Source organism: Diplodia seriata (assembly GCF_021436955.1).
Source record: "Diplodia seriata strain FDS-637 chromosome Unknown scaffold_3, whole genome shotgun sequence".
Taxonomy (NCBI): domain Eukaryota; kingdom Fungi; phylum Ascomycota; class Dothideomycetes; order Botryosphaeriales; family Botryosphaeriaceae; genus Diplodia; species Diplodia seriata.
Genome location: NW_027117310.1, coordinates 609,500 through 630,235, shown reverse-complemented (window position 1 = coordinate 630,235; position 20,736 = coordinate 609,500). Strand labels below are relative to the sequence as shown.

Genomic DNA, 20,736 nt, shown 5'->3' with positions numbered 1-20,736 from the left:
CACCCCGGGGTTTCTCTTTACTTCTTCCAGCAACATCCCCACCGGCCGAAGAGACGTACTCACCACCATGTCTGTCACCACGACGTCGAACCAAACCTACTACAACACGGTCAACGTGCTCGCCGACTACGAACTCCACCACTCTCGATCCACCGCCTCGAACGTCGCGCCTCCACCCAACCCCAACCCGAATCCGGCGGCAGCGGACCAAAACCCAGAAAACTGGCCCACCGACCGCCGCCGCATCCCACACTACCGGCCCGTCCAGCCCGACCTGGACCTGAGCACGAGGAGGGTCTATCTGAACCCGGCAGAGCGCGTCTTTGTGACGGTCATGTTCGTGGGCGTGTGGGCGAATGGGGTGAGTGGACATAGTTCCTTTTTACCATTTCTTTTTGGAAGAAGGGAAGGAAAGGTGCTAATATTCTACAACCGGACAGAGCGCAGCGCAACTTTGGAGAAAGACGGGCGGGAGGTTGTGGAATATTCAGTATCGTATCGGGGGTGAGTTTTGAGGATGAGGATGGAGAGAAAGGCTTGTCAGAAGTAGTTCCGTTGCCGGGAGAAAGAGGACCGGGGGGTTTGAGGCGTAATGCAACGCGATTGTTTGCTTTAGATTTCAATTTGACTGGGTATTTCCGTTGGGGACCGACTCTAGGTGTCGGAGTTTTAGTTGGGGCCCTTCTAAAGGACAGACATGTTCATTCCCGATCCAGTGAGAACTCAGCGGTCCTTTCGTTTGAGATACGAGCACAGTGTAAACATGGCTTTATCCTGAAAGCGAGTCAATAACTCCAAACTCGCGCTCGGACGAATCAGCCATGCTCGGGGCGGGAAGCAAGGGAGCACGCTACGGGAACGACGCTCTCGGCACGGCCAAGGGCAGTGGCGGGACAAGAGTTTCGGCCCCACGCAATGCCACCACCACCATCGCACCAATGCTTTGTGGCTGCCCCGCGGCGGCTGCTGCTTACCGGCCCAAACGTCAGCTCCTCTGCCCTGACAGCTCGGCTCGCCACGACTCCTTGTAATAAGAAAAGTTCCCGACTCAGACTTCAAAGTTGTGATACCCTTTTCTAATTTTCTTGCTGACTGTGGACGAAATACACCATGTCTGCCGATATCACGCCCGTGCACTTCTTCTCCCATGGCTCGACCATGATGCTGGGCGAGGAGTCGGACGCGGCGACGTACTGGAAGAAGTGCGGCGACGATGCCCTCGCACACGGCATTAAAGGCATCATCATGATGGTGAGAAGAAAAAAAAAAGAGAGAAATCAGACAGACAAAGCTCACTCACCTCCCCCCAGGGCGCGCACTGGGACGCCGACGGCGACCGGGTCGAAGTGGCCATGAACCCGGCGCCCACCAAATCGCCCGTGGCCTACGTGCACCCGGACAAATACCAGCACTACGCGCTGAACCCGGACCTCGCGACGGGCAACCGATGCATCGAGCTGCTGCGCGCCGCGGGCTTCCAAGCCCAAGGCAACCCGGCCTTCGACTGGATCCACGACACGTACCTGATCCTGATCCGCATGTTCCCGGGCGGCTGCCCGCCGACGACGCTCATCTCGATGAACGCGCGCTTCGACCCGCACTACCACGTCAAGATCGGCGCGGCGCTGCGCCCGCTGCGGAAGGAAGGTTACCTGCTGGTCGGCAGCGGCGGCGCCGTGCACAACCTGTACCGCAACGAGTGGGCGCCCATGGTCAAGTATTCCGACAACTTCGCCCAGCCCACCCCGCCCGAGAGCTGGGCCCTCGACTTCCGCCAGAGCGTCGAGGACGTCTTCCGGAACAACAGCGGGCCCCAGCTGCGGCGCGCGCTGACCCGCCTGATGAAGCATCCGCAGTATCGCGATGCGCAGGGCACCGATGACCATTTCATGGCGCTGATGTTCGTGGCGGGCGCCGCCGGGGATGAGGAGGATAGGGGGCAGTATGGCCGGTTGATGGCTGAGACGTGGGAGTTGACGAATATGTGAGTGTTTTCCCCCTTTTTTCTTCTTTCTCCTGTTGGACATGCTGACTTGTTTTCTTTCGCGCAGGGCTAACTCGCAATTTACAATCGGGACGTGGCCGGGGCAGGTGGCGGCTTCTGCTTAAAATGCTTTTGGGGATGGTTGCGGATGTGTGCTGGATGGAAGTGTTCAAGAGATTGCCCACTGCTGTATGCAAGGAAACCATACCCCGTTTCGTCAAGCACCGGGGAAGCGAAACTGTAGTTTTCTTTGTTATGGAGCATCTTTATAGCGTTAATCACATGATCTTAGGCTCTGTTGGCAATTACGATACTCAATTGTCGGTCCTTAGCTGGAGGCTGTCACGAGCGGAACGAGTCGCGGAAGACCTACTTATACAACCTTCCACCTTTCCAGGAAGTTGGATTCAACGAACACGATTGTTTAGCAGAGCTACACCCTAGTCCAGCAGCCGACTCGGCCGTGCTTTGTTTCGGGTGATACGCTGCCAGTGCTTCCTTTCAACGTGATTCGCGCGGCAGGGTTTCTGGTGGAATCTCTCACCGGGTAGGCAGTTGAATCCAAGATCCGGACGTAAATGTACGTTTTAAATGTATACATTTACGTCCGGATCTTGGATTCAACTGCCTACACTAACTTAATAATCATACATCTTTGCTATGCGCGGCCGGAGTTAAGTATTTGCAGATGCTATACGGCTCGGATATTACTTTTAGAATTTTTTACTGCGTGAAAGATATATCGTTCGAAAGAAAACGTTAAGTCGGATAGTGCATAAGCACCGTTAAGCATAGGACTTAGAATTTGCCTTCGCTTTTCTGGTTCATTTCGAAAAGCATATCTACAGCTGCGCGGCTCCAGAAAAAAAGTTATCTGCTTCTGCATAATTCCAGAAGCAGAATGCATCCTCAACGCAGTGAAGCTTATGCTTACATCAAAGATGCGATGGCATTTATATGTTCGGGAGATAATTCAATCACGTTGAAAGGATGACTAATAGGTGATATCAATGCCTTACTCATACCAGTACGTGTGGGAATGATATGTGGCCCCAAGCTTGGGGACAAGGGACTTTGAATTTCTGAAAATGAGTAGTCTCAGCCTAAGGAACTTGTTGAAGGCTACCTGTTCTGGATTTTTGCTATGTCTCAGTACGAAAGACCGGCGTCACTCATATCTACTGGTGAGCTCTGTCATGCGCCCACACGTCTTCCGACAAGTCTGAGTTGTGGGCTGACTGCGAAAGCAAAGACCGATCGTGATACTATTCTGAGTTCAGTTGCGTCGATAGTGTAGTTAATACAATGTACACAAGATAAGAACGTTCTGGTATTGATAGATCCAAGATCTTCCGGAATGGTTGAAGAAACCAAGAAAGAACACTCTGCGGCCTTATGACCATCACTGACGCTAAGCGCACCACTATTGCGGTGCTCGTTGTCTGCACGGTTGAAATTTCACAGTCAAACAGTGTGGAAGTCCGGAAGGGTGTGACCCTTGGTACACTTCCACAAATTCAGACAGCCAGTTCAGGGATGACCAAGCTCTGCTGACTAGAGCCCGAACAGTTGAACGGTACACCTTCTCGGTGGATTCGACACTCACCGAAGGGACAAATCTGTCACGGGGAGTGTAGTTCTGCCCAGCGGTGACTAACACCGCCTGACTCAGCCACCGTGCGGCGGTCAGAAGTACATACAACAACCAGCATCTATATAATCTTCTCTTATGCCCAAGTACCAGTCCAGGTCCTTGCTGCATCGACAACGTCTCCCGCCACCAAGCCAAACTTCCCACAAGAAGGAACGACGCATCCACTTCCGCCATCCATCCACAACCCAACCCACCACAACCAACCGATGGCCGGACCAGCAACAACAACCTCTGCAACCATGGACACCACCAACACCACCACCACCACCGTCACCGCCGCCCCCAGCAAAGCAACCCTCTACCCCAAAATCTCCAACGACATCCGCCCCCTCATCCGCAGCCTAAGGGACCACCACATCTGCAGCATCGATGCCACCGGCCGCAGAAGCGGCGCCAAACCGCTGATCCGCATGACGGGCACGGTCAAGCTGCACGGCACGCACGCCGACATCCGGGTCGACCTCGCGGGCGGCGGCGCCGTCGTCGCGCAGTCGCGCAACAACGCGGCCCTCACGCCGGCCAGGGACAACTTCGACTTCGCCGCGTTCTGCGCCGAGCGGCGGCCCGCCATCGTGAAGCTGGCGGGGCGGGTGCGCGGGCGGTGGCGTGAGTTGGAGCGGGAGCGGGAGCGGGGGGGGGGGGGGGGGGGGGGAGGAAAAGGCCTGCTCGTCGCGCCTGCGAGAAGGAGGACGAGGAGGAGGAGGAGGAGGAGGAGGAGGAGAAAAAGAACGACGACGACGACGACGACCGAAACATCACCGTCATCCTCGCCGGCGAGTGGATCGGGAACGGGATCCAAGCGCGGCCGCACACGGCCATCCGCAACCTCTCCCCGCGCCTCTTCGTCCTCTGCGGCATCCGCGTCGTCGTCGTCAACGGCGCCGGAGCAGCCCCGCCGGAAGAAGAAGGAGACGAAGAACATCACCGCCGCGTCAAGGCCGCCGCCGTGTGGGAGCCCATCGAGCGCTACGCCGACATCTTCGACGAGCCCGCGCGCCTCTACAACATCAGCCGCGGCGGCTTCTTCCACCTCGAACTCGAGGTGAGTACGACGACGACGACCCACGGCTACGACCTTGACGACGCCGACGTCGCCTCCTTCCTCGCCGCAGCCCGGCGCCTGACCTCCGCGGTGCACGCGCGCTGCCCGTTCGGCGCCTCGCTGGGCGCCTCGGGCCCGGGCGAGGGCATCGTGTGGACGCCCGCGGGTCCTCCGACGCGGGGGGACCGGGAGCTCGACGTGCCGAACGCGCCCGGCTTCTGGCTGAAGACGAAGGCGGAGAACTTTGAGGGCGGGCCGAGGAGGAGGGAGCAGGCTCCGGCTAGAGATGAGCATGAGGAGAGAGTCGTGGAGGCCTTCTTGCGACGGGCCTGCTGTCGAGGTAGGCTCGAGCAGGGCTGGGACTACCTGCGGGAAATGCATGTCGAGAGGAACATCAAGGGCCTGGGGAGGTTCCTGTCTTGGGTCCTGGATGATGTCCAGGTGGAGGAGAAGGAGGAGATTGCCGAGCTGAAGCTCAGTGGGAGTTGAAAGAAGGGGGCTCTTAATATGGCGAGGACTTGGTATCTGAAGCAGCTTGAAAAGAGAAATGGAAATAGGGATGAGGTGGCGACAGTTTGAGCTTCCACTACATAGGTTGGTTGGGGTCGGTGAAAGACTGCACGGTTTGCTTTGGTCTTTTGTCTCATTCTTTTTTCCTTCGATTTTGTTGTTCAAGAGCATAGACTGGTGTACCGAGTAAGGAATAGTTGCAGTTTAGAGATGCCATTGGTGCATTGGACACAGAGAAGAGAGAGGTTTATAGTATTCGATAGATTGCGTTCTCATGAGCGGACAATATCAGATTCGTTTGGTAATGGTTTCGCTTGGATTCCATTGGTGAGTTGTGGGTTATTGAAGTTTAAGAGCCAACAAAGGGCCCAGCCCACAGTTGTTACCGACTGTGCGGCTTCTACAGACTGCGCTTCAAAGCGCGCATCCTGTCTGATCCGTAAAGTATTTATGCCGAAGTTTAGAAAGGCTCAGCTCCTGTACAAAGAGCAAATGCGTGTTGAAGATCGAAACTGTACTGCTGAGCTGTTCCATCCTGGAACCGCCGCGCCGCTGCGGCTTGCTCGGATTCATCAAACCACCAATGTTCCTATCTCTTACCTCAGTTCTCTTTCTGTTTGGGGCCATAACAGCACTTGCTGAGCGGCCTCAAGGCCCAAGAAGTAGTAGCTCATCCTCCGATGCTTTTTCGTAGATCTGATCGTACATTCGGGTACGTTGGTAACATTCATTCAACCCTCCCCAGCCACCGTTACCGCTGCATCTTTGACGAACCCCACATGCAAAGACTGAGTCCCGGTGCGGCGTTCGGAGATGGCTGGAGACAGATGTCTTCCAGCATAGTTTGTTGTCCTTGGCTCTGGGGTAGATTGCTCTTGGCCACGCTGGCTTGGAACCGTATTGCTGACGCTCATCCAGAAATCCTGACGAAGCAACACGGGTGCTGGATACGTGCAGCGAGCATGAAGAACAGCCGAAGATCCGCACCACCCGCTCGCAACATCATTCAACCGAAACACCCGGCGTCCTCCGTTCTCGTCCTTGAAGAGACGAAGCTGACGCTCAGCCACTACGACGGCACCCAACCGATCTCCTCGATGGGCCATCTGAGCAAGGCGCGGTAATAGGGATCCAGCTGGCCGTAGATGAGCGAGATGAGGTGGGTGCCCCACCCTTTAACCCACCACAGCGAGTCAAGGCGGTGCAGCAGCGCGCTGTAGTAGCCGAAGATGAGCAAGGCGTGCGGCCGGAACTGAGTCAGCAGCGCGAGGTATTCGTCCGAGACACGGTAGATCCAGATGAAGATGGACCGGACCTCGCTGTCCGTGGCGCGCGAGCCGGAGCGGCGCGAGAAGTAGGCGTATGCGCGCGACAGCTTGTCCGTCGCCTCGAGGTAGACGCGCAGCTCGTCGGGAATGTCGGCGTTGCCGTCGGCGTCGGTGGCATCCGGGTCGGCGTTGAAATCGCGCTGCAGGAAGCGGCGCAGCGTCTTGAGATGCTCCTGCTCCTGGTCCTCGGGCGGCGGGCCGTCCTCCTCGGCCAGCTCCGAGTCCAGCACCGGCACGTTGGCGCGGTGCACCATGCCGGCGATGTTGTCGGAGAGGATCCACTCGCGCGACGTGTCGGCCACGGAGCTGACTCCCCGCAGCAGGAACAGCCAGTTCGTGATGCCGCCGCTGCCGTCGCCGCCCACAATCAGGAAGTCGTTGGGCCGCCGCGGCGTCGCCAGAGACAGCACCGCCGTCAGCACCGCGAAGACGAACACGGCCGACCCGTTCTCGGGCGTCAGGTTCTGCAGCATCTCCATGGGCTCGCGCAGGCTGAGGCGGTGTTGTGCCAAGGCGCGCTCGACGTAGAAGTCGCGCGCCTCGGGCTCCTGCTTGAACTGGGCCATGTGCAGCGCCGACACGGCCAGCAGCGCGCGCAGCACGAAGTCGTGGCGGAAGGCGATGCGCGGCACCTCGAGCCGCCACAGGTTGCGGATCTCGGGGATGGACGACATGGTGTGCGACGTCGAGGTGATGAAGTTGTACATCAGCTCCAGGTCGACGACATTGAGCGCCAAGCCGGGGTCCTGGTCGTGGTACAGCGGCGTCGGGCTGCCCATCATGAAGCGCGGGTCAATGGGCGGCATGTCGCCGTCGCCGTCGCCCATGCTGGTGTCCTGCGGCGATGTCGAGCCGCATGCTTGGGTGTTTGTTGCGGGCGACTGTGGCGTCGTCGCCGGCGTCGAGTCCAGGTAATCGCATCTTATGCGGTGCTTGACACAGTTCCCGCACTCGGGCTTGACCTCATCGCACTGCGGGGACGTGAGCGGGCAGGCAGGGGTGCGATCGAGGCGGCTTTGCACTCACCTTGACCTTGCGCCGCTTGCAGTTGGTGCAGCCGGTCCTGGACTTGCGGTGACCCTTGCGCGGCCGGGGAGGCATCGTCGGTTTGTTGAGGCTTGTCGGGCCGGCCGTGGAGCAGACGGGCGCGCCTCTGTTTATCAAGGTGTTGCAGCAAGGACGCCGTGTAGTGGCAGGTGCCTGGCTCCAGACAGCAAAGCTAAAATTAGGCGCTATTCGACGCAGCTAAGATGCCCCTCAAGTTAAGCCTCACGACGCGTCAAAGCGACACACCAATCACGGGCCGCTGAAATGGCGCGGAAGTCTGGGATCCGGCTGATCCGAGCACAGCCCTATCACGCTCCGCCCTCGCCCGCCATCTTCCGAGTCTTGGCTCATTTGCTTAGAACCTATGTTTAGCTGCTAAAATCCATCTATGCGTCCAGCCTGCTAATGCTAGGCACCGCCCGGCCGCTTGGCTCGAGCCGGTGCGTAAACTCAGAATCCTGCCGCTCGCGTGCTGCTCCAATCGAAACGCCCGTGCCTGCGTTCCGCCGTCTTGCCCATGATCCAGCCATCCAGAACGCCAGTGCATCTATTGTACAGCCAGTGCTGGAATCAAGCCCCGGCACTGCTAATGTCCCGCAGGAGATCAAAGATCCCCTCCTTCAGCGATTGGTTGTGCGCCATGACGAAGAACAAATCGTCCTTTACCGGCGCGAACACCTTTCTCACCCAGCCCCCCTCTCCAGCCTCCATGTCCGTGTCCTCGCTCGGCCCCTTGCTCGCTTGCGCCGCCACCGTGTTCAGCCGCCTGGCAAGATTCCGTAATACCATTGCGGATGCCCCAGACAGGCTCTGCGCAACACTGCGCTCGTCCATAGCTGTATTGAGCCACCTGATCTCGCTGCTCTGATCTCCTCTGACGTTTCCACGCAGAGACCCAAACGCTCCGTGATACTGTTGAGCTTCCGGCGCAGAACTACCAGTCTGGTTGTGTTGGTTCCGTATTTGCGATTTCTCCGAGCTGTCCGGCAGATGCGTCTGCACATGCTTTCCAACCTCAAAGACTGTGGGCTCCTCGCCTGCCCTGCCAAAGTGCAAGCAGCCTGCCCACCGGCAGTCCAGCTTCTTCGGCTTCTCGTTTGCGTCGCTACCTTCGCTAATCCCGTTGGTAGCCGGCTCCTCAACCTGCCATTTCCCATTCGAATCTTTGCTGAGCCCAAGATGCGTCTGCAAGACATGCTCCCATATTTGCTTCGGCTCTTTTACAAACTCACCACACTCCTCTCCGCCAGCTTGCGAACCTGAGGGAAATGAAGGTGGCGACACCCATCGGCACTTGATGTACGGTCGGTTCCTCAGGTCCACTGGGATAGTCCGGGGCCGGATACCCTTGATGGTGTATTTTTGCACGCCTCCGGCAGTAATGACTTGCGCTGCTGCTGACGGGAACGTGTTAGAAACATTGGTGATGAAATCTTTAGCGGCCATCATGGGCTTCGGCGCCTTTGCCGGAGTCGCAGGTGGTGCCGTGCTTCCAGGAGTCGAAGGCAATGACGAGGACTGTTGCTGAGTTGTGAGCTTTTGGATAGGTGCCTGGAAAGCCGCGTTGTAGGCTGTCCAGAGGGCGATCTGCGTGATTTCTCCCGAGGAATCCTCCTCGAAGCACGTCTTGAGCCTGCAGAAAAGTTAGATAATATAGGTACAGTGAGGTTAGAAACAAACCATTGCGAGCTACGATCAGGTTCGTCGAGAGATAGTAGCTGATCGATGATCGAAGTGGCAAGCTTCGGTGCCGTCTCAGCCGCAGTGTTGGTTGGCTTGCCTGGTGCCTTCGTCGGGACTGGTAGCCTGATTGTCTGTGCATTGTAGAGCAGTAGCCTGACCAGTTGCTTCACAAGCCCTTCGACGTCAGTGTGCTGCGCCAACGTCTCCACATTTTCGGTGGTGGCGGTGTAAAGGTAAAGGAAGTCCAGGCATGCTTCACGTAGCTGCTCATCTTCCACTAGCAGCCACTCGCACACGTGCTGAATGACCTGGGTTGGTACGTTGATCAGTTCGTATCTCGGATTCGCGTTCATTGCTATCCGAGACAAGGCCCGTAGCGCAGTAATAATGGTTCCACGATCGCTAGAATCCAGCTGGGCAAGCAGCGTCTGATACAGGTGATGTTCCGAGTTAAGGATCCAATATCTGGACAACTGCTCGGCGATTTCGAGCGCGTAGTGCTTCAGCTCAATGACAGAAGACCGGGGAGGAAGGTTGAGAGCAATGGTGATGAAATCCTGAATCAATGGCAACTGAGCAACGTAGTGAGCGTTCGCCTCAAGCATCACAAGGTTACGAATGACCAGCCCGGCCTCATTGACGCGGCCAAGCGACTCGCTGAATTCTCTGGTCTGCACATCGTCTGTAAAGTCCAGCAGCGGGTGCGATCGGATTTTCTGGAGCAACTTCGCCGTTCCGCTGATCGCATTGAGCGTATCATTTCTTTCCAGAGACTCGTCCTCGGTGTAGCAAATCTCCCAATGGAAACCGTAAAAGAGCGTGCTGACGTCGAGAAGCCGGCCAATTAGAGCTTCAGCGAGGCCGGGGAAGCCGTCGAACCGATATTTGTCTCCTCGCTCGTGTGAAATCTTCACGAGATGATGCAGAGCGTAAGCTTGTTCTTCAACGCTGCCCGATTGGAGGGAAAGTAGGGCCCTGATGTATATGTTTGGTCCGGTAAAGCCAGCTGCAGAGCGAGTGCGCAATTAGCGCTGAACCCAAAGTAAAATGCGCACGACTACTTACTTCCTGGTAGCATCATCCCCTTGTTCTGCGGAGGCGGCCTCGCGTACCTGCTCGTCATCCTGCTGCGGAGGCTGCGGAAGTGCTCTGGGTTGTTGCTGGGCGTCATAACAGGCTTGACGTTCGAAGGGACCACCGGCTTCGGCTCATAGTTCGCGATGATGCTCATGCTGTTACCGCCTCCGCTGAAAGAGCCATTGGGCTGCGGGTATGATCCTGGGGTAGGGGAGTTGTGCTGGCCTGAAGAGCGCGTTTGTCTTGACGAGACCTCTGGCTGGAAGAGAACGCGCTGGGGCGGGGCCTGTCGAAGAGCTGCAGAGAGTGGGTTAGTCGTTTCTGGAGATGGATTGCCCATAGCGAGATTGAGGGTCAGAGTTGGTGACTTGGGGTCGAGGGGTAGGAATGATGGGTGACCAAACAAGGCGCACGCGTTTGACACCACTCACCTCGAGTCACGCGTCCGGTACTACCGGGGGGGCCATCGAGATCCATCTTGTCCTCCTTCGGTGTTTTCTGGGGTTCGTCCTCCGATTCGTCGCTGTCTTTATCTTGGCCGTTCGTCAGGCTCTCGAGCTCGCGATTGTTTGACGCGGAGAAGTTCTCCCTGGTGCGCCTAAGAAGGTCGCCGCCCTTTGCAGAGACGTGCTCGAGGATCTCCTTTGGCGGAGGCTCCTTGCCGTGGAAATGCTTGATCTCGTATGCTCTGGGTTGCGTTAGCAACGAAGTTGATGCGGCGCTCTGACGGCACGTACGCAAGGTTCTTGTAGTAGGCCTTCTTGACGATGAAAGCCTGGGTTGTAGGATTCTGGTCGGGGGGAATGAAGTCGGCGGCGATGCGGCGCCAGGCGAGTTTGTTGTTCTTGGTATCGGAGACCTTGTCGTATCCACCTTCCTCGCAGACGCGTTGGTACAGTTGAAACAGGTTCAGGTGCCGCTGACCGACTTTCGGTTCGCGGTCGAGCGTGGTGCTAGGCCAAGGTTAGAGGCAGGCGGCAAGCAAGGGAGGGGCGGAGCGTGTACCCTCTTTTTGCGTGGTAATCTTCAAGCTTGTTCATGAAGTCGTCATACTCAGGCGTGCGCTCGATCGAGGATTCGCGCGGCCTCTCTGGCGCCATGGTGACTGGCGGGCTGAGCTGATTCGTGCGATTGGAGCGGCCGGCGCGCGGGGCGGAGAGGGTAGCGCGTGGGGAGGAGATGGGCACCGGGCGAGACGCGCGCGCTCGTCAAGGCTCGGTGGAGGAGATGCGCGGCGATGCGACTGAGACGCCTGAGCTCGCTCGCTGCTTCGCGACGCCCATGTCCGCCCGGCCCAAAAACCGCAGGGCCCGCGTTCGCCAGCGATTCCCAAACCGGCACTAGCGCCAATCGCATGCAGCCGCCTTCCTGTTGCCTCGCTCAACACCACAGCCCGCATCATCACCGCAGCGGAGCCTTCAGCGTTCAAATCCCCCCGCCATCCTGCTCACGTCTGGGCTGCAGATATCCACAAGTCCGCCAGGGACTGTCGAGATGGACATATCTTTCAACCTGAGGAAGTACTCGTTCACTGACACGGCTGAGAAGCCTTTCGAGTGGGAGCATGAGATGAGTCCTGGGCTCACTCTCACGTTCGCTCCGCCGCATCTGAAAATCACCATCGGCAAAAAAGTGTTGGTACGGCTGACTCTCGCGAGTCAGTCCGACCCCTTCTGAGCGACCTGACTGACACGATCCCTTCTCCCAGGATTCAATGGACGTGCACCAAAAAGTGCAACAGACGAAGGCCCAGCTCGCAACCATGCAGGCAGATGGTACACCCCTTCGCAACGACGATCTGCCTATCTCAGCCATGACCCGCCCTAACCAGCCAGCTCTTGGGATTTTGTACAAGAAATCTTCGAGAAAAGTGAGCCTCGACAATCTTCCACATCTATTGAATTAATCCGACTTTCCAGATTCGGCGCATGCAGCTCACTTTCAACTCTACGAGTGACGCCAAGGCTGCCTACGATCTCATTGTGCGCTCAGGCGTCAAGATGTTCACCAGTAAAGCTTCATTTGGACCGCCAACTTCAGACGCTCAAGCTCGACCGTCTTCGCAGGTTACAGCAGAGACTCGACCAAGCAGCGCTATGATGAACATTACACCTTCACAATCTGCTACCATGGGAGCTTCTGACTTGTCTTCATCTCCGCCTGGTATGCGGCGCCTTGCACTACACAACTCCTTACGAGACTATACGGGCGACCAGATCATTTTTGGTCAACACAACAGATCCGATGAAGGCGATCTGCGACCCTCAACAGCGCCAGCTGCTAGTTTCAGCTCGGGTCTCCTGGACATGCTACCTCCCCGGCGCGAACTCCCCTTCTCGCGGCCAGGCTCCCGAGACTCCGGCAACCCCAGTAAATCAGGGGATTACTTTGTAAGACCTCAAGCTGCTAACGACAGACGGCCATCTTCAAGCAGCCGTCCCTCTACTGCTGATTTGCCTCCACTTAAAGCCCCGACATATGTCGGGCGCTCCACTACAACCAGACATAACGAACAGTCTGCCACTGACATGCCGCCCCCGCCTTCTTCTCATTCCTCCACGAGCCAGTACTTTAGCAAACCACCGGCTCCAGCACCTCATACACCTAGCTCAGGAACCTTGCTAGGCCTACGTCCGGGGTCGTCGCCACTGAAAAGACCATTAGTTGACTTCGCTGATAGCAACGAGCCGTCACACCGGCAGAGGCTGTTCTATGGAAACGACGAAGCAGCAGCTGATCGGATCAGGCCATCGGGCTGCGCGGATAATGAAGAACTAACTGATCTGGTCAGAAATGTCACCCAACAAGATGCCTCCAGACGCCTTCAGTTGTATGCAGCGCAACCTCAGAATGTCAGAGAAGACATGCTCAATGAATTCTTCGTGGGTTGCATTGAAGATGATGCTTTTCTCACACTCTGTGAGGATATGGCCGCCAACTGGCGCCGCATCGGCCTAGGGTTGCAGTAATTCGTCGCTCTTCATGTGTGGTTCTGAGAGTGCTTCTGATGTGTCACTGCGTTCAGGCGGAAGAGATATGTTGTGTTTTGAGAAGAACACTGAAAGAGACAAACGACTGACTGCGCATATTGACCGAAGCTCGTCCATCATCACAAAGATCTCAGGTGCTGATGATTCCAATCTTTCCAACAAGCTGGATTCAGAAGTATGAAGATCAAAATTTCAGTCTGTCTCCGTATCGCATTATTTTCTTTTCGGAGGGTTGATAATCAGTCGCCATTTTTGCTGTACTGACAGTGAGCGTTGTTAAAAGGCCTGGATCAATAGTAGAGCTTAATTACAGTAATTTCCACTCTTCTCCGCGACGTGCTGTTCAATTTGGCTTTATACGTACCCTTTGTATTCTCAAAACCTTGCAAAAGAAGTTACAAACACGCTTCTCTCTCCAGATGCTCCAATATCGGTGCAGTTCCAATGATGATCTTTTTGAGTCGTGAATTGGCTACCTTTCAGGCTTCTGCCGGCGAAGCGATACATCGACAACCCTCCCGGTCACGCTGCCAAAGAGTCAAAGACGCAGCTACATCAACGCAAGTCTTATGGCAGCCAGTGTTCTTCAGATTGAGTCCTTTGGTAGGCTTGATGGTGACCGAATACTTGGGATCGTAGGTTGAGTGCTTTGTTCCCGTGCGAGGCAGCCGCATGACTGCATGAAGCCGGCCCTGTCAAATGTCCAATCGCATTTCGCCGGCACGATGCATTAGTGCACGTGAGGGATGCTCATGTCAGCTGCATCACGCTATGATCGGAGGTCTTCGAAACAGATAAAAGAGAGATTGTCAGGCTTTAGAGAGCAGATTATTTCCGCCAGATTCTGAGTAGCCAAGGTTGGCGCTTACCGAATCGGGAGAGAGCCGAAGTCGCTACTGGTTGTGGTTGGGCTTCCTTTCTTTGCTGGTAAGAACGGTAATGGTCACATCCATTGGAAGAGCTCAGACTTGATCGCTAATCATGGAGACGTTCATCATCTCTAACAAATGCTGTCCTTCCTAAATATTTGAAGAAAGAGACAGGACGAAATAAGAGATGCTGAACAAAAGTTGTGAAGTTACTCGGTGAGGTGCGAATGCGGCTGGCTTTTGGGAGCGAGGCCACAAAGTGTTGAAGTATTTCTTGTAGACATTTCCATATGCTCGCCAAACAATGCCAATCACCGAGTCATCTGGAAGCGAGGATGTTTTGAACTGTTTGGTATAAACTGACTACTTCTCAAGTCATATATACAAAGAAAAAATGCAGAAAAGGGGGACACCCTATCGGGATATCTCATCAAGGCACATTAAGCCACCCAAAAGCACAAAAAAACAAAAGAAAGCAAGAACGCCAAATCCATGCAAGATCCCCCTCATGCCCAAGCCTCAATCCTCCCCATCAACTCCACCACCTCAAGCGCATCATCATTCACCCTCTTCATCCTCCTCTGCCTGGCGACGTCGTCCTGCCAGTCCCCAACCTCCCAGGCGGCGCTGATGCCCTTCGTGCTCCTCCCCATGCCGTCGCAGGCGATGACCAGCGGGACGAGAAGTCAGATGCCGGTGCGCTTGAGCACGTACATGGCCATGAACGGCCAGCCCAGCAGCGCGGTGCCGACGGGCACGTACCACGAGGCGGTGCGCATGAACTTGTTGGCGTAGAAGCCGTAGTTGATGGCGTGCATCTGCGCCCGGTTGACCGGGTACCGCCCGTGCGGGTGCGGCTCGGCGACGAGGTTGCGGGCGCTGCGCAGGAAGGCGCGGATGGGCGAGGCGCGGAAGCTCATTTTTGTTTGTTTGTTTGTTTGTTTGCGAAAAAAAGGTGTTGTGGTTTGTTTGGTTGGAGACTAGGAACTGTAGTCTCTTGGTGTTTGTGTTTGTGTTTGTGTTTGTGGAGTTCGAGTCTCGATTTCCGAAAACGGAGAAAAGTGGAGAGGTGGTTGTTGATTTGGTTGGTTGGTTGGTTGGTTGCTTTGGTTTCCGAGCGGAAGAAGAAGCTGGGGTGTTTGCTGCTGTGTTCACCTGTTGTGTGATGGAGCTTCACCTACCGTCGCGCAGCAGCGCTCAATATATACGAAAGCCCTGCGAGCGCATCTCTCGAAAAATCCTGACTCCTACCAACTCCCAAGCATCACGACACCCCGGAGATCACCACAAGGCGAAGGGAAACATCACCTGAGCCCAACGAGGCCCTATGGCCCCCATCGCGTCCCTCCGCTCCGTTCGCTCCCGCAGCCAGGCCAAAGCTGACGGCCGACGAAGCGAAATCCTTCCCGGGGGTGGTCCAGGCGGCGTGCGAGCGTGCGGCTCAGCAGCCCAACGGGGCCAACCAGAGCCGCGGAAAGCAAAGTCCGGGGAAGGCAGGGAAGGCGCAGCATGGCCGCTCGAGCCAACCCGGGTTCTGCACGTTGGGGGGAGTCCGAGGCCGTGGTTCCCAAAACGGCGTGCGGAACGGACCCTCTTTTCCTTCTTGCGGGAACGCCTGGCTCCTTCGCGTCAGGCCGTCATTTTTTCCATCCCTGATTGGCGGTGGCGGGCGGGCGGGCGCGGCGCTCAGGCCGGCGGCCGGTGGCGAGCAGATGGGGTGACACGGGGCGCGGCGCTCGCGTCGTCAGTCACACCACCATCGCGCGCTTCTCTCCTCAGCCCTGCCAACAGCGCACACACGCCATTTTTCGGCAGCCCCCGACCGTCTGACGAGAACGCGGGTTGCGATGATCGGCGGCCTGGCCGTTTTCGTTCGCGCGACAATCAGGCGATGATGATGGCAGCTGTTTTCGTGCGAGCGGAGGGACGGGTGCGACCGACGGCAGATTCGATTCGCTGGCTGCTGAGTCATCCCGCCTGCCCCTTGCCCCTTTCGGGAATGCTCCAGCATCGTCGTGTACCGCAACATCGGCCGCGTCCCTGCATGCTTCTGTAGCGGTATGCCCTGAACATCTGCCGTGTAGCACGGCAGGGAAAATAGATTGCAGAAAACCTGGATTGATTTTTTGTGCTACTTACAAGTAAGTACCTGTATATTATGTTCCATGCCTTTGGGACCGTGAGGACGGCACCACTCTGCTATCGAGCCAGAGAAGAGCGCGCCTCTGCCCTTTATATGGCTCCCAGACGAGGGTACCAGTCGGACGGAGCGCCTGAGACAACACTCGCCACCCTCGTCTCTCTATCTCGTTCATGCATCAGATCAGTCAGTTCCACCATGACGCCAGCCCGAACCACCAGTCCCATATAACCTTTTATGATAAAACCGTAACTCCACACATACCAGCCAATCGGTGCCAGAGCCAGCAAAGCAAACATGCAAAGATGCCTGAGATGGAAGCCTCACTTGCCATCCTTGAGCGTCTTGTCGAGCTTCGCCAGCGCCGCCGCCTTCTCCGCATCCTGGCGCGCTCCCGTCACCTGCGCCGGGAGATCACGCATCACCTGCTGCATCAGGAGGTCCAGATTTGGCGGCTCACCAAGGCGGCCCGACCCGATCTGTGGCGGCTTCCTCTTCTCTCCTCCATCCTGGCTGCCGCTGTTTCCAATCCCTGCGGCGTCAGCAGCCGCCTGCACAGCCGCCGCTGCGGCCTTTGCGCTTGCAGCTGCTCCGCCGTCCTTGCGTCGCAGCCCTACCTGGCCCCTTTGGTCCCAGAATGTCTCGTATCCGTGCTGGTCGAGAACCTCGTTGGGGACCGCGCCTTTGGGCTCAAGCTCACGAATCAGGTCCTGGTTTTCCTTGTTCCCCTCTAGAAGGAACCTCAGGCACATGATGGCGTGTTCCTTGATGTAGGGGTTGTGTTCATCGTACTGGCAGCATGAGAGGATGGCCTCGATGCCCTTGTGGGTCCGGACTTGGTCCTGCACTTTCCGTGACTTCCATACAAGCGACGTAAGCACCAAAACGGTAAGTTTCTTAAGGTTGCGCCATTCGAAATCAGACGGTTCCTCGCCAGGCTCGTCCACGTACTGGCTGTTGGATGCTGGCGCGTACGGCTCCGATGGTATGGCTGCTGCAGTGGAGCTGATCGAAGGAGCGTTGACGTCGTAAGGGCGCTCAACTGCAACTGGCGCAGGACCAGCGCTTGCCGATTCTGGCGGCGGAACCTGCTGGCCTTGTGGTGTGCGAACATCCGGGATCGCCGGGGGCTTCCGCGCCAAGAGCGTCCCTTTGGGTATGGCGGCGTCGAGTTCCTTGAGCAGAGTGACAAGCTCGCTGGTAATTTCCCAGTCGGCCATCATCTTCTTCCACACATCGTGTTCCGTGAGAATGGCAAAAAACTCCAGATACTGGTAGACGCCCTCATACATCCGTTCCATGTCCCACAGATTGAGAGGGAAGTCCTCCGGGTGTGCATGCCCCGCCCTGATCTTTCCCTGCAGGAAGATGAGCGCGCACGTCTGAGGAATGATGTGTCGCCGGAACTCGGTAAACAAAAAGTTAACCATGTGCACATCCACACGTAGAGGATAAGCTGCTGCACCCTCTTTCCCGACGCCGCTCTGAGCTTGAGTTTGGCGGGCCTTGAAGATGTTTGTGAGCAGCTTCATGATTACTGCCTGTGCGGGAGAGATGATGTCTTTGGATCTGTAATGTGTTAGCCGCTAGTGCCTAAGAATGGTGTGGAATGAACACTTACTCTCTAAAGGCATGGTAGGAGAAGGGCATCAGCCCATTGGTCAGAATAGCTTCCATGATCTTGACCATGAACTTGAAGTACAGCTCTTCTTCGCGCAAATCCCATGCGGCAACGAAAATGAGGAGCTCGCGCAGCAAATTCCTGCCGTTGTCTTGGGCAAGCAGAAGATGACAGCGGACCGTATGCATGTTCTTGATAGCCGCAATCTCCTCCGCTGTTGTCCCGTAGCCGGGAGCGCCTTCGGCTGGCGGAACGATACCGGACATTATGATCATTGGTAGAACCTCGATTTCCGAAGGACCCAGGATTAGCGGCACATCAGTCAGCAAGCCCCGCCCATCATCGCCAGGGACCACGTAGTCCTCGTCTTCGCTGTCTTCCTCCTCGCTGACTTCGTCTCCAATATCCTCGGCAGGCTCAGTGGCGTTCGGAGATGCAGGTGACATGACTGGAGAGGACGGAGAGACCTCGGAAACATTTTGAGGTGGCACCCGCTCAGGAAACGTCTCGAGGCGTTTCATGAGATCGTCCTTGCCGTTCTGCAGGATATCGGCGCCATAAGCAGCGTTGTAGGTCATGCGGAAATCAGCCTCGGTGGCAGGCGGGTGATCTTGAGGCTCAGCGCCAAGGGGCATCTTGAGGTCTTGTAGGTCGGCCCGCGACGCCACGTGGGGGTAATTCTTCAAGATTTCGCTTGCAGACGCTTGGGGCTGAATTTGCGGAGCAGTAGGAGTCTTTGAAGCTGGTGTAAGCATGGCTTTCTTCATGCGCTCCACTTCCATTTGCAGCTGGTTGATGCTGGCAGCAAGAGCAGCTACGTTCTCCTCCTGGGTGGCATTGGGGTCGATAGCCTTTGGTTCAGGCGGCATCTTCACCGATTTGAGCAAGTCAACGTCGTGGCGGTACTTTGCAATCAGATCATTGTACAGAGTATGCCATTCCTGCACCAAGGTTATTGCCTGTGAGACCATAGCAGTCAATCGAGACTCTGCTAAATGAGGGAGGGCACATACGTCACGAGCTTCCTGCGGCATCTCCTGCCATCGTTTCTTGCACTCGGCCGCAATTTCCGTTGCGCCGGACTTGTCTCCCCGGGCCACCAGCTCTCGCTTAACCTCCATGCCAACCTTTCCAATGTATAGCAGAAACGGCGACGATGCGGGCTGGTGGGCTCCGGGGTTGAACGATGTGACCTCTCCACCATAGGCGCCCGCTGACTTGGGAGCGGTGGCCAGTGAGAGGGAAGCAAGCTCTTCAGTCGGTGGCAGGGTGGTGTCGCGGGAGCTGTCGAACAGTTCGACCCAGAGCATGAGCTTTCGGCGTTCGTTCCGAGCAACGAGATTGTTGAGGAACTGGAGACAAGTGATGAGGAGTTTTTTATACATGTTGACAACCTCTTGCCACTTGTGCTCGTCCGTTGTTCCGGCATCACCGTCAAACCCACGCGCGGTGACCTTCACACAGACGCTGATGAGCTTGAATATTTCCTGGTCGAACTGCGCTTTGGCCGCTAGGTCCTGAGCGGCCTCGCCGATTGTGAGAACATTACGCGCAATTGAGACGAGGTCGTTGAGGCGCTCGAGGTCTCTCATGAGGTTCGAGTAGTTGGCGGCGATCAAGGTGCCAGAAGCGCCCTCGAACTCTGGCGCTTGCGGGTCGGCGGGCGCAAATGAGCGATGCTCGAGCGAGGGCACGGCGTTCTCGAGCAGGTCGGAGAGGTCGCGCCAGAAGTTTGCGTTGGAGCCAATTGCCCGCCGCACCTCGGGTTCTCTGACGGTGCGGCGCAACGTCTTCTTGCAGATATCTTGTAGCATCGCCATCATGTCGTGCTTGATGTAACCGGGGGATTTGAAGTGGATGATCCATGGCTGGAGAAGAAGGCGCAATTGCGTGGTGTACGGGTCGGCTGGGCCGTCGCGCGAAGGTGAGGGCGTTCGCTGTTCGATGGTTTCCGGGGTCGCCGGGTCGTCCGAGCCGCGAGCAGGCGCATCGGAATCCATGCTCGCGCCTGCAGACGCGGACATTGTGAAGAGAGCTTGTGGTACTGGTGCGTGGCTGCTTGAGCTGACTTTTTCGAAAGCCTCCGCGCTCCCCGCCGCTGTCGATCTCAGTTGTGACGCACTCGATCTCGGAAACGCTAACTCGGAAACGCTAGTCCGTTTTCTGCCTAAGGCAACACCCACCCTGGTCACAGCTTCCTAGCCCCTTTCTCTTTTTGACGTCGAGCAAGGGGTCCAAATCTGCTTATACGGCAGTATTCAGCGTTCTGGTGACAGGAGCTACTATACATTCGTCATTGACTTTGTTTCGTTTATTTCCTCATATTCTGGGCAGAAAACTGTGTCCATGGTCCAAGCCCATACTCCTCTCAGCTCTCCGTATTTGCTTTTCCCTTCTCAAGGTGAATCGTTGGTATAGAAGCTTTTAACACTTCTGCCGACCCCTCATAGCTCTATCTCAGACAACATAAAGATAGTTGAGAAAGACAGCCCTTACTATTTTGAGGACCGAAACGTCCAAATCAGCATTCTACGGCTCGTTTTACTCCACCGAGAAACCATTGGGGGCGGGTTGAATTAGGATTTACCCATTCAAAAGGATACCGGTGTTTCTGTGGCTGATGCTGACCCTCATGACTCTGTAATAAACAATTGATTGGCGGCAAGGAAAGACAGTAACGGCGTCGACGTTGCTGCTATCTGAACCGCCACCAAGCGCACCAACAGATTCCTGCTGCTTACCTGTTGGGTGACAGGAGAACAATTGATCAGACAATGTAAGTCAAATAAGC

At 56.4% G+C, this 20,736-nt stretch overlaps 6 protein-coding genes across 6 annotated transcripts; 2 read left to right on the top strand and 4 right to left on the bottom strand.

The window, feature by feature from the left end:
* Positions 1-67: 67 nt before the first annotated feature.
* On the top strand, positions 68-1,988 carry SLS55_002931 (uncharacterized protein; the record flags this gene model as incomplete). Its single annotated transcript, XM_066774411.1, has 2 exons — positions 68-361; positions 1,311-1,988. The coding sequence occupies 2 exons, from the start codon at positions 68-70 to the stop codon at positions 1,986-1,988; spliced, it is 972 nt and encodes a 323-aa protein (XP_066634530.1).
* A 1,889-nt stretch (positions 1,989-3,877) lies between these two features.
* Positions 3,878-5,169, top strand: SLS55_002930 (uncharacterized protein; the record flags this gene model as incomplete). The annotated part of the gene is made up of 2 exons (XM_066774410.1): positions 3,878-4,228; positions 4,327-5,169. The coding sequence occupies 2 exons, from the start codon at positions 3,878-3,880 to the stop codon at positions 5,167-5,169; spliced, it is 1,194 nt and encodes a 397-aa protein (XP_066634529.1).
* A 1,090-nt stretch (positions 5,170-6,259) lies between these two features.
* SLS55_002929 (uncharacterized protein) lies at positions 6,260-7,619 on the bottom strand (the record flags this gene model as incomplete). Its single annotated transcript, XM_066774409.1, has 2 exons — positions 6,260-7,489; positions 7,545-7,619. 2 exons carry the CDS (start codon positions 7,617-7,619, stop codon positions 6,260-6,262), a joined length of 1,305 nt encoding a protein of 434 aa, XP_066634528.1.
* Positions 7,620-8,135: 516 nt separating this feature from the next.
* Positions 8,136-11,425, bottom strand: RSC9 (Chromatin structure-remodeling complex protein rsc9; the record flags this gene model as incomplete). Its single annotated transcript, XM_066774408.1, has 6 exons — positions 8,136-9,198; positions 9,246-10,254; positions 10,314-10,622; positions 10,757-11,013; positions 11,063-11,278; positions 11,331-11,425. 6 exons carry the CDS (start codon positions 11,423-11,425, stop codon positions 8,136-8,138), a joined length of 2,949 nt encoding a protein of 982 aa, XP_066634527.1.
* Positions 11,426-14,898: 3,473 nt separating this feature from the next.
* Positions 14,899-15,104, bottom strand: SLS55_002927 (uncharacterized protein; the record flags this gene model as incomplete). Its single annotated transcript, XM_066774407.1, has 1 exon — positions 14,899-15,104. A coding segment is annotated over one exon (206 nt), but the record flags the coding sequence as incomplete, so codon positions are not given.
* A 1,543-nt stretch (positions 15,105-16,647) lies between these two features.
* Positions 16,648-19,969, bottom strand: SLS55_002926 (uncharacterized protein; the record flags this gene model as incomplete). The annotated part of the gene is made up of 2 exons (XM_066774406.1): positions 16,648-17,893; positions 17,946-19,969. 2 exons carry the CDS (start codon positions 19,967-19,969, stop codon positions 16,648-16,650), a joined length of 3,270 nt encoding a protein of 1,089 aa, XP_066634525.1.
* Positions 19,970-20,736: the final 767 nt, after the last annotated feature.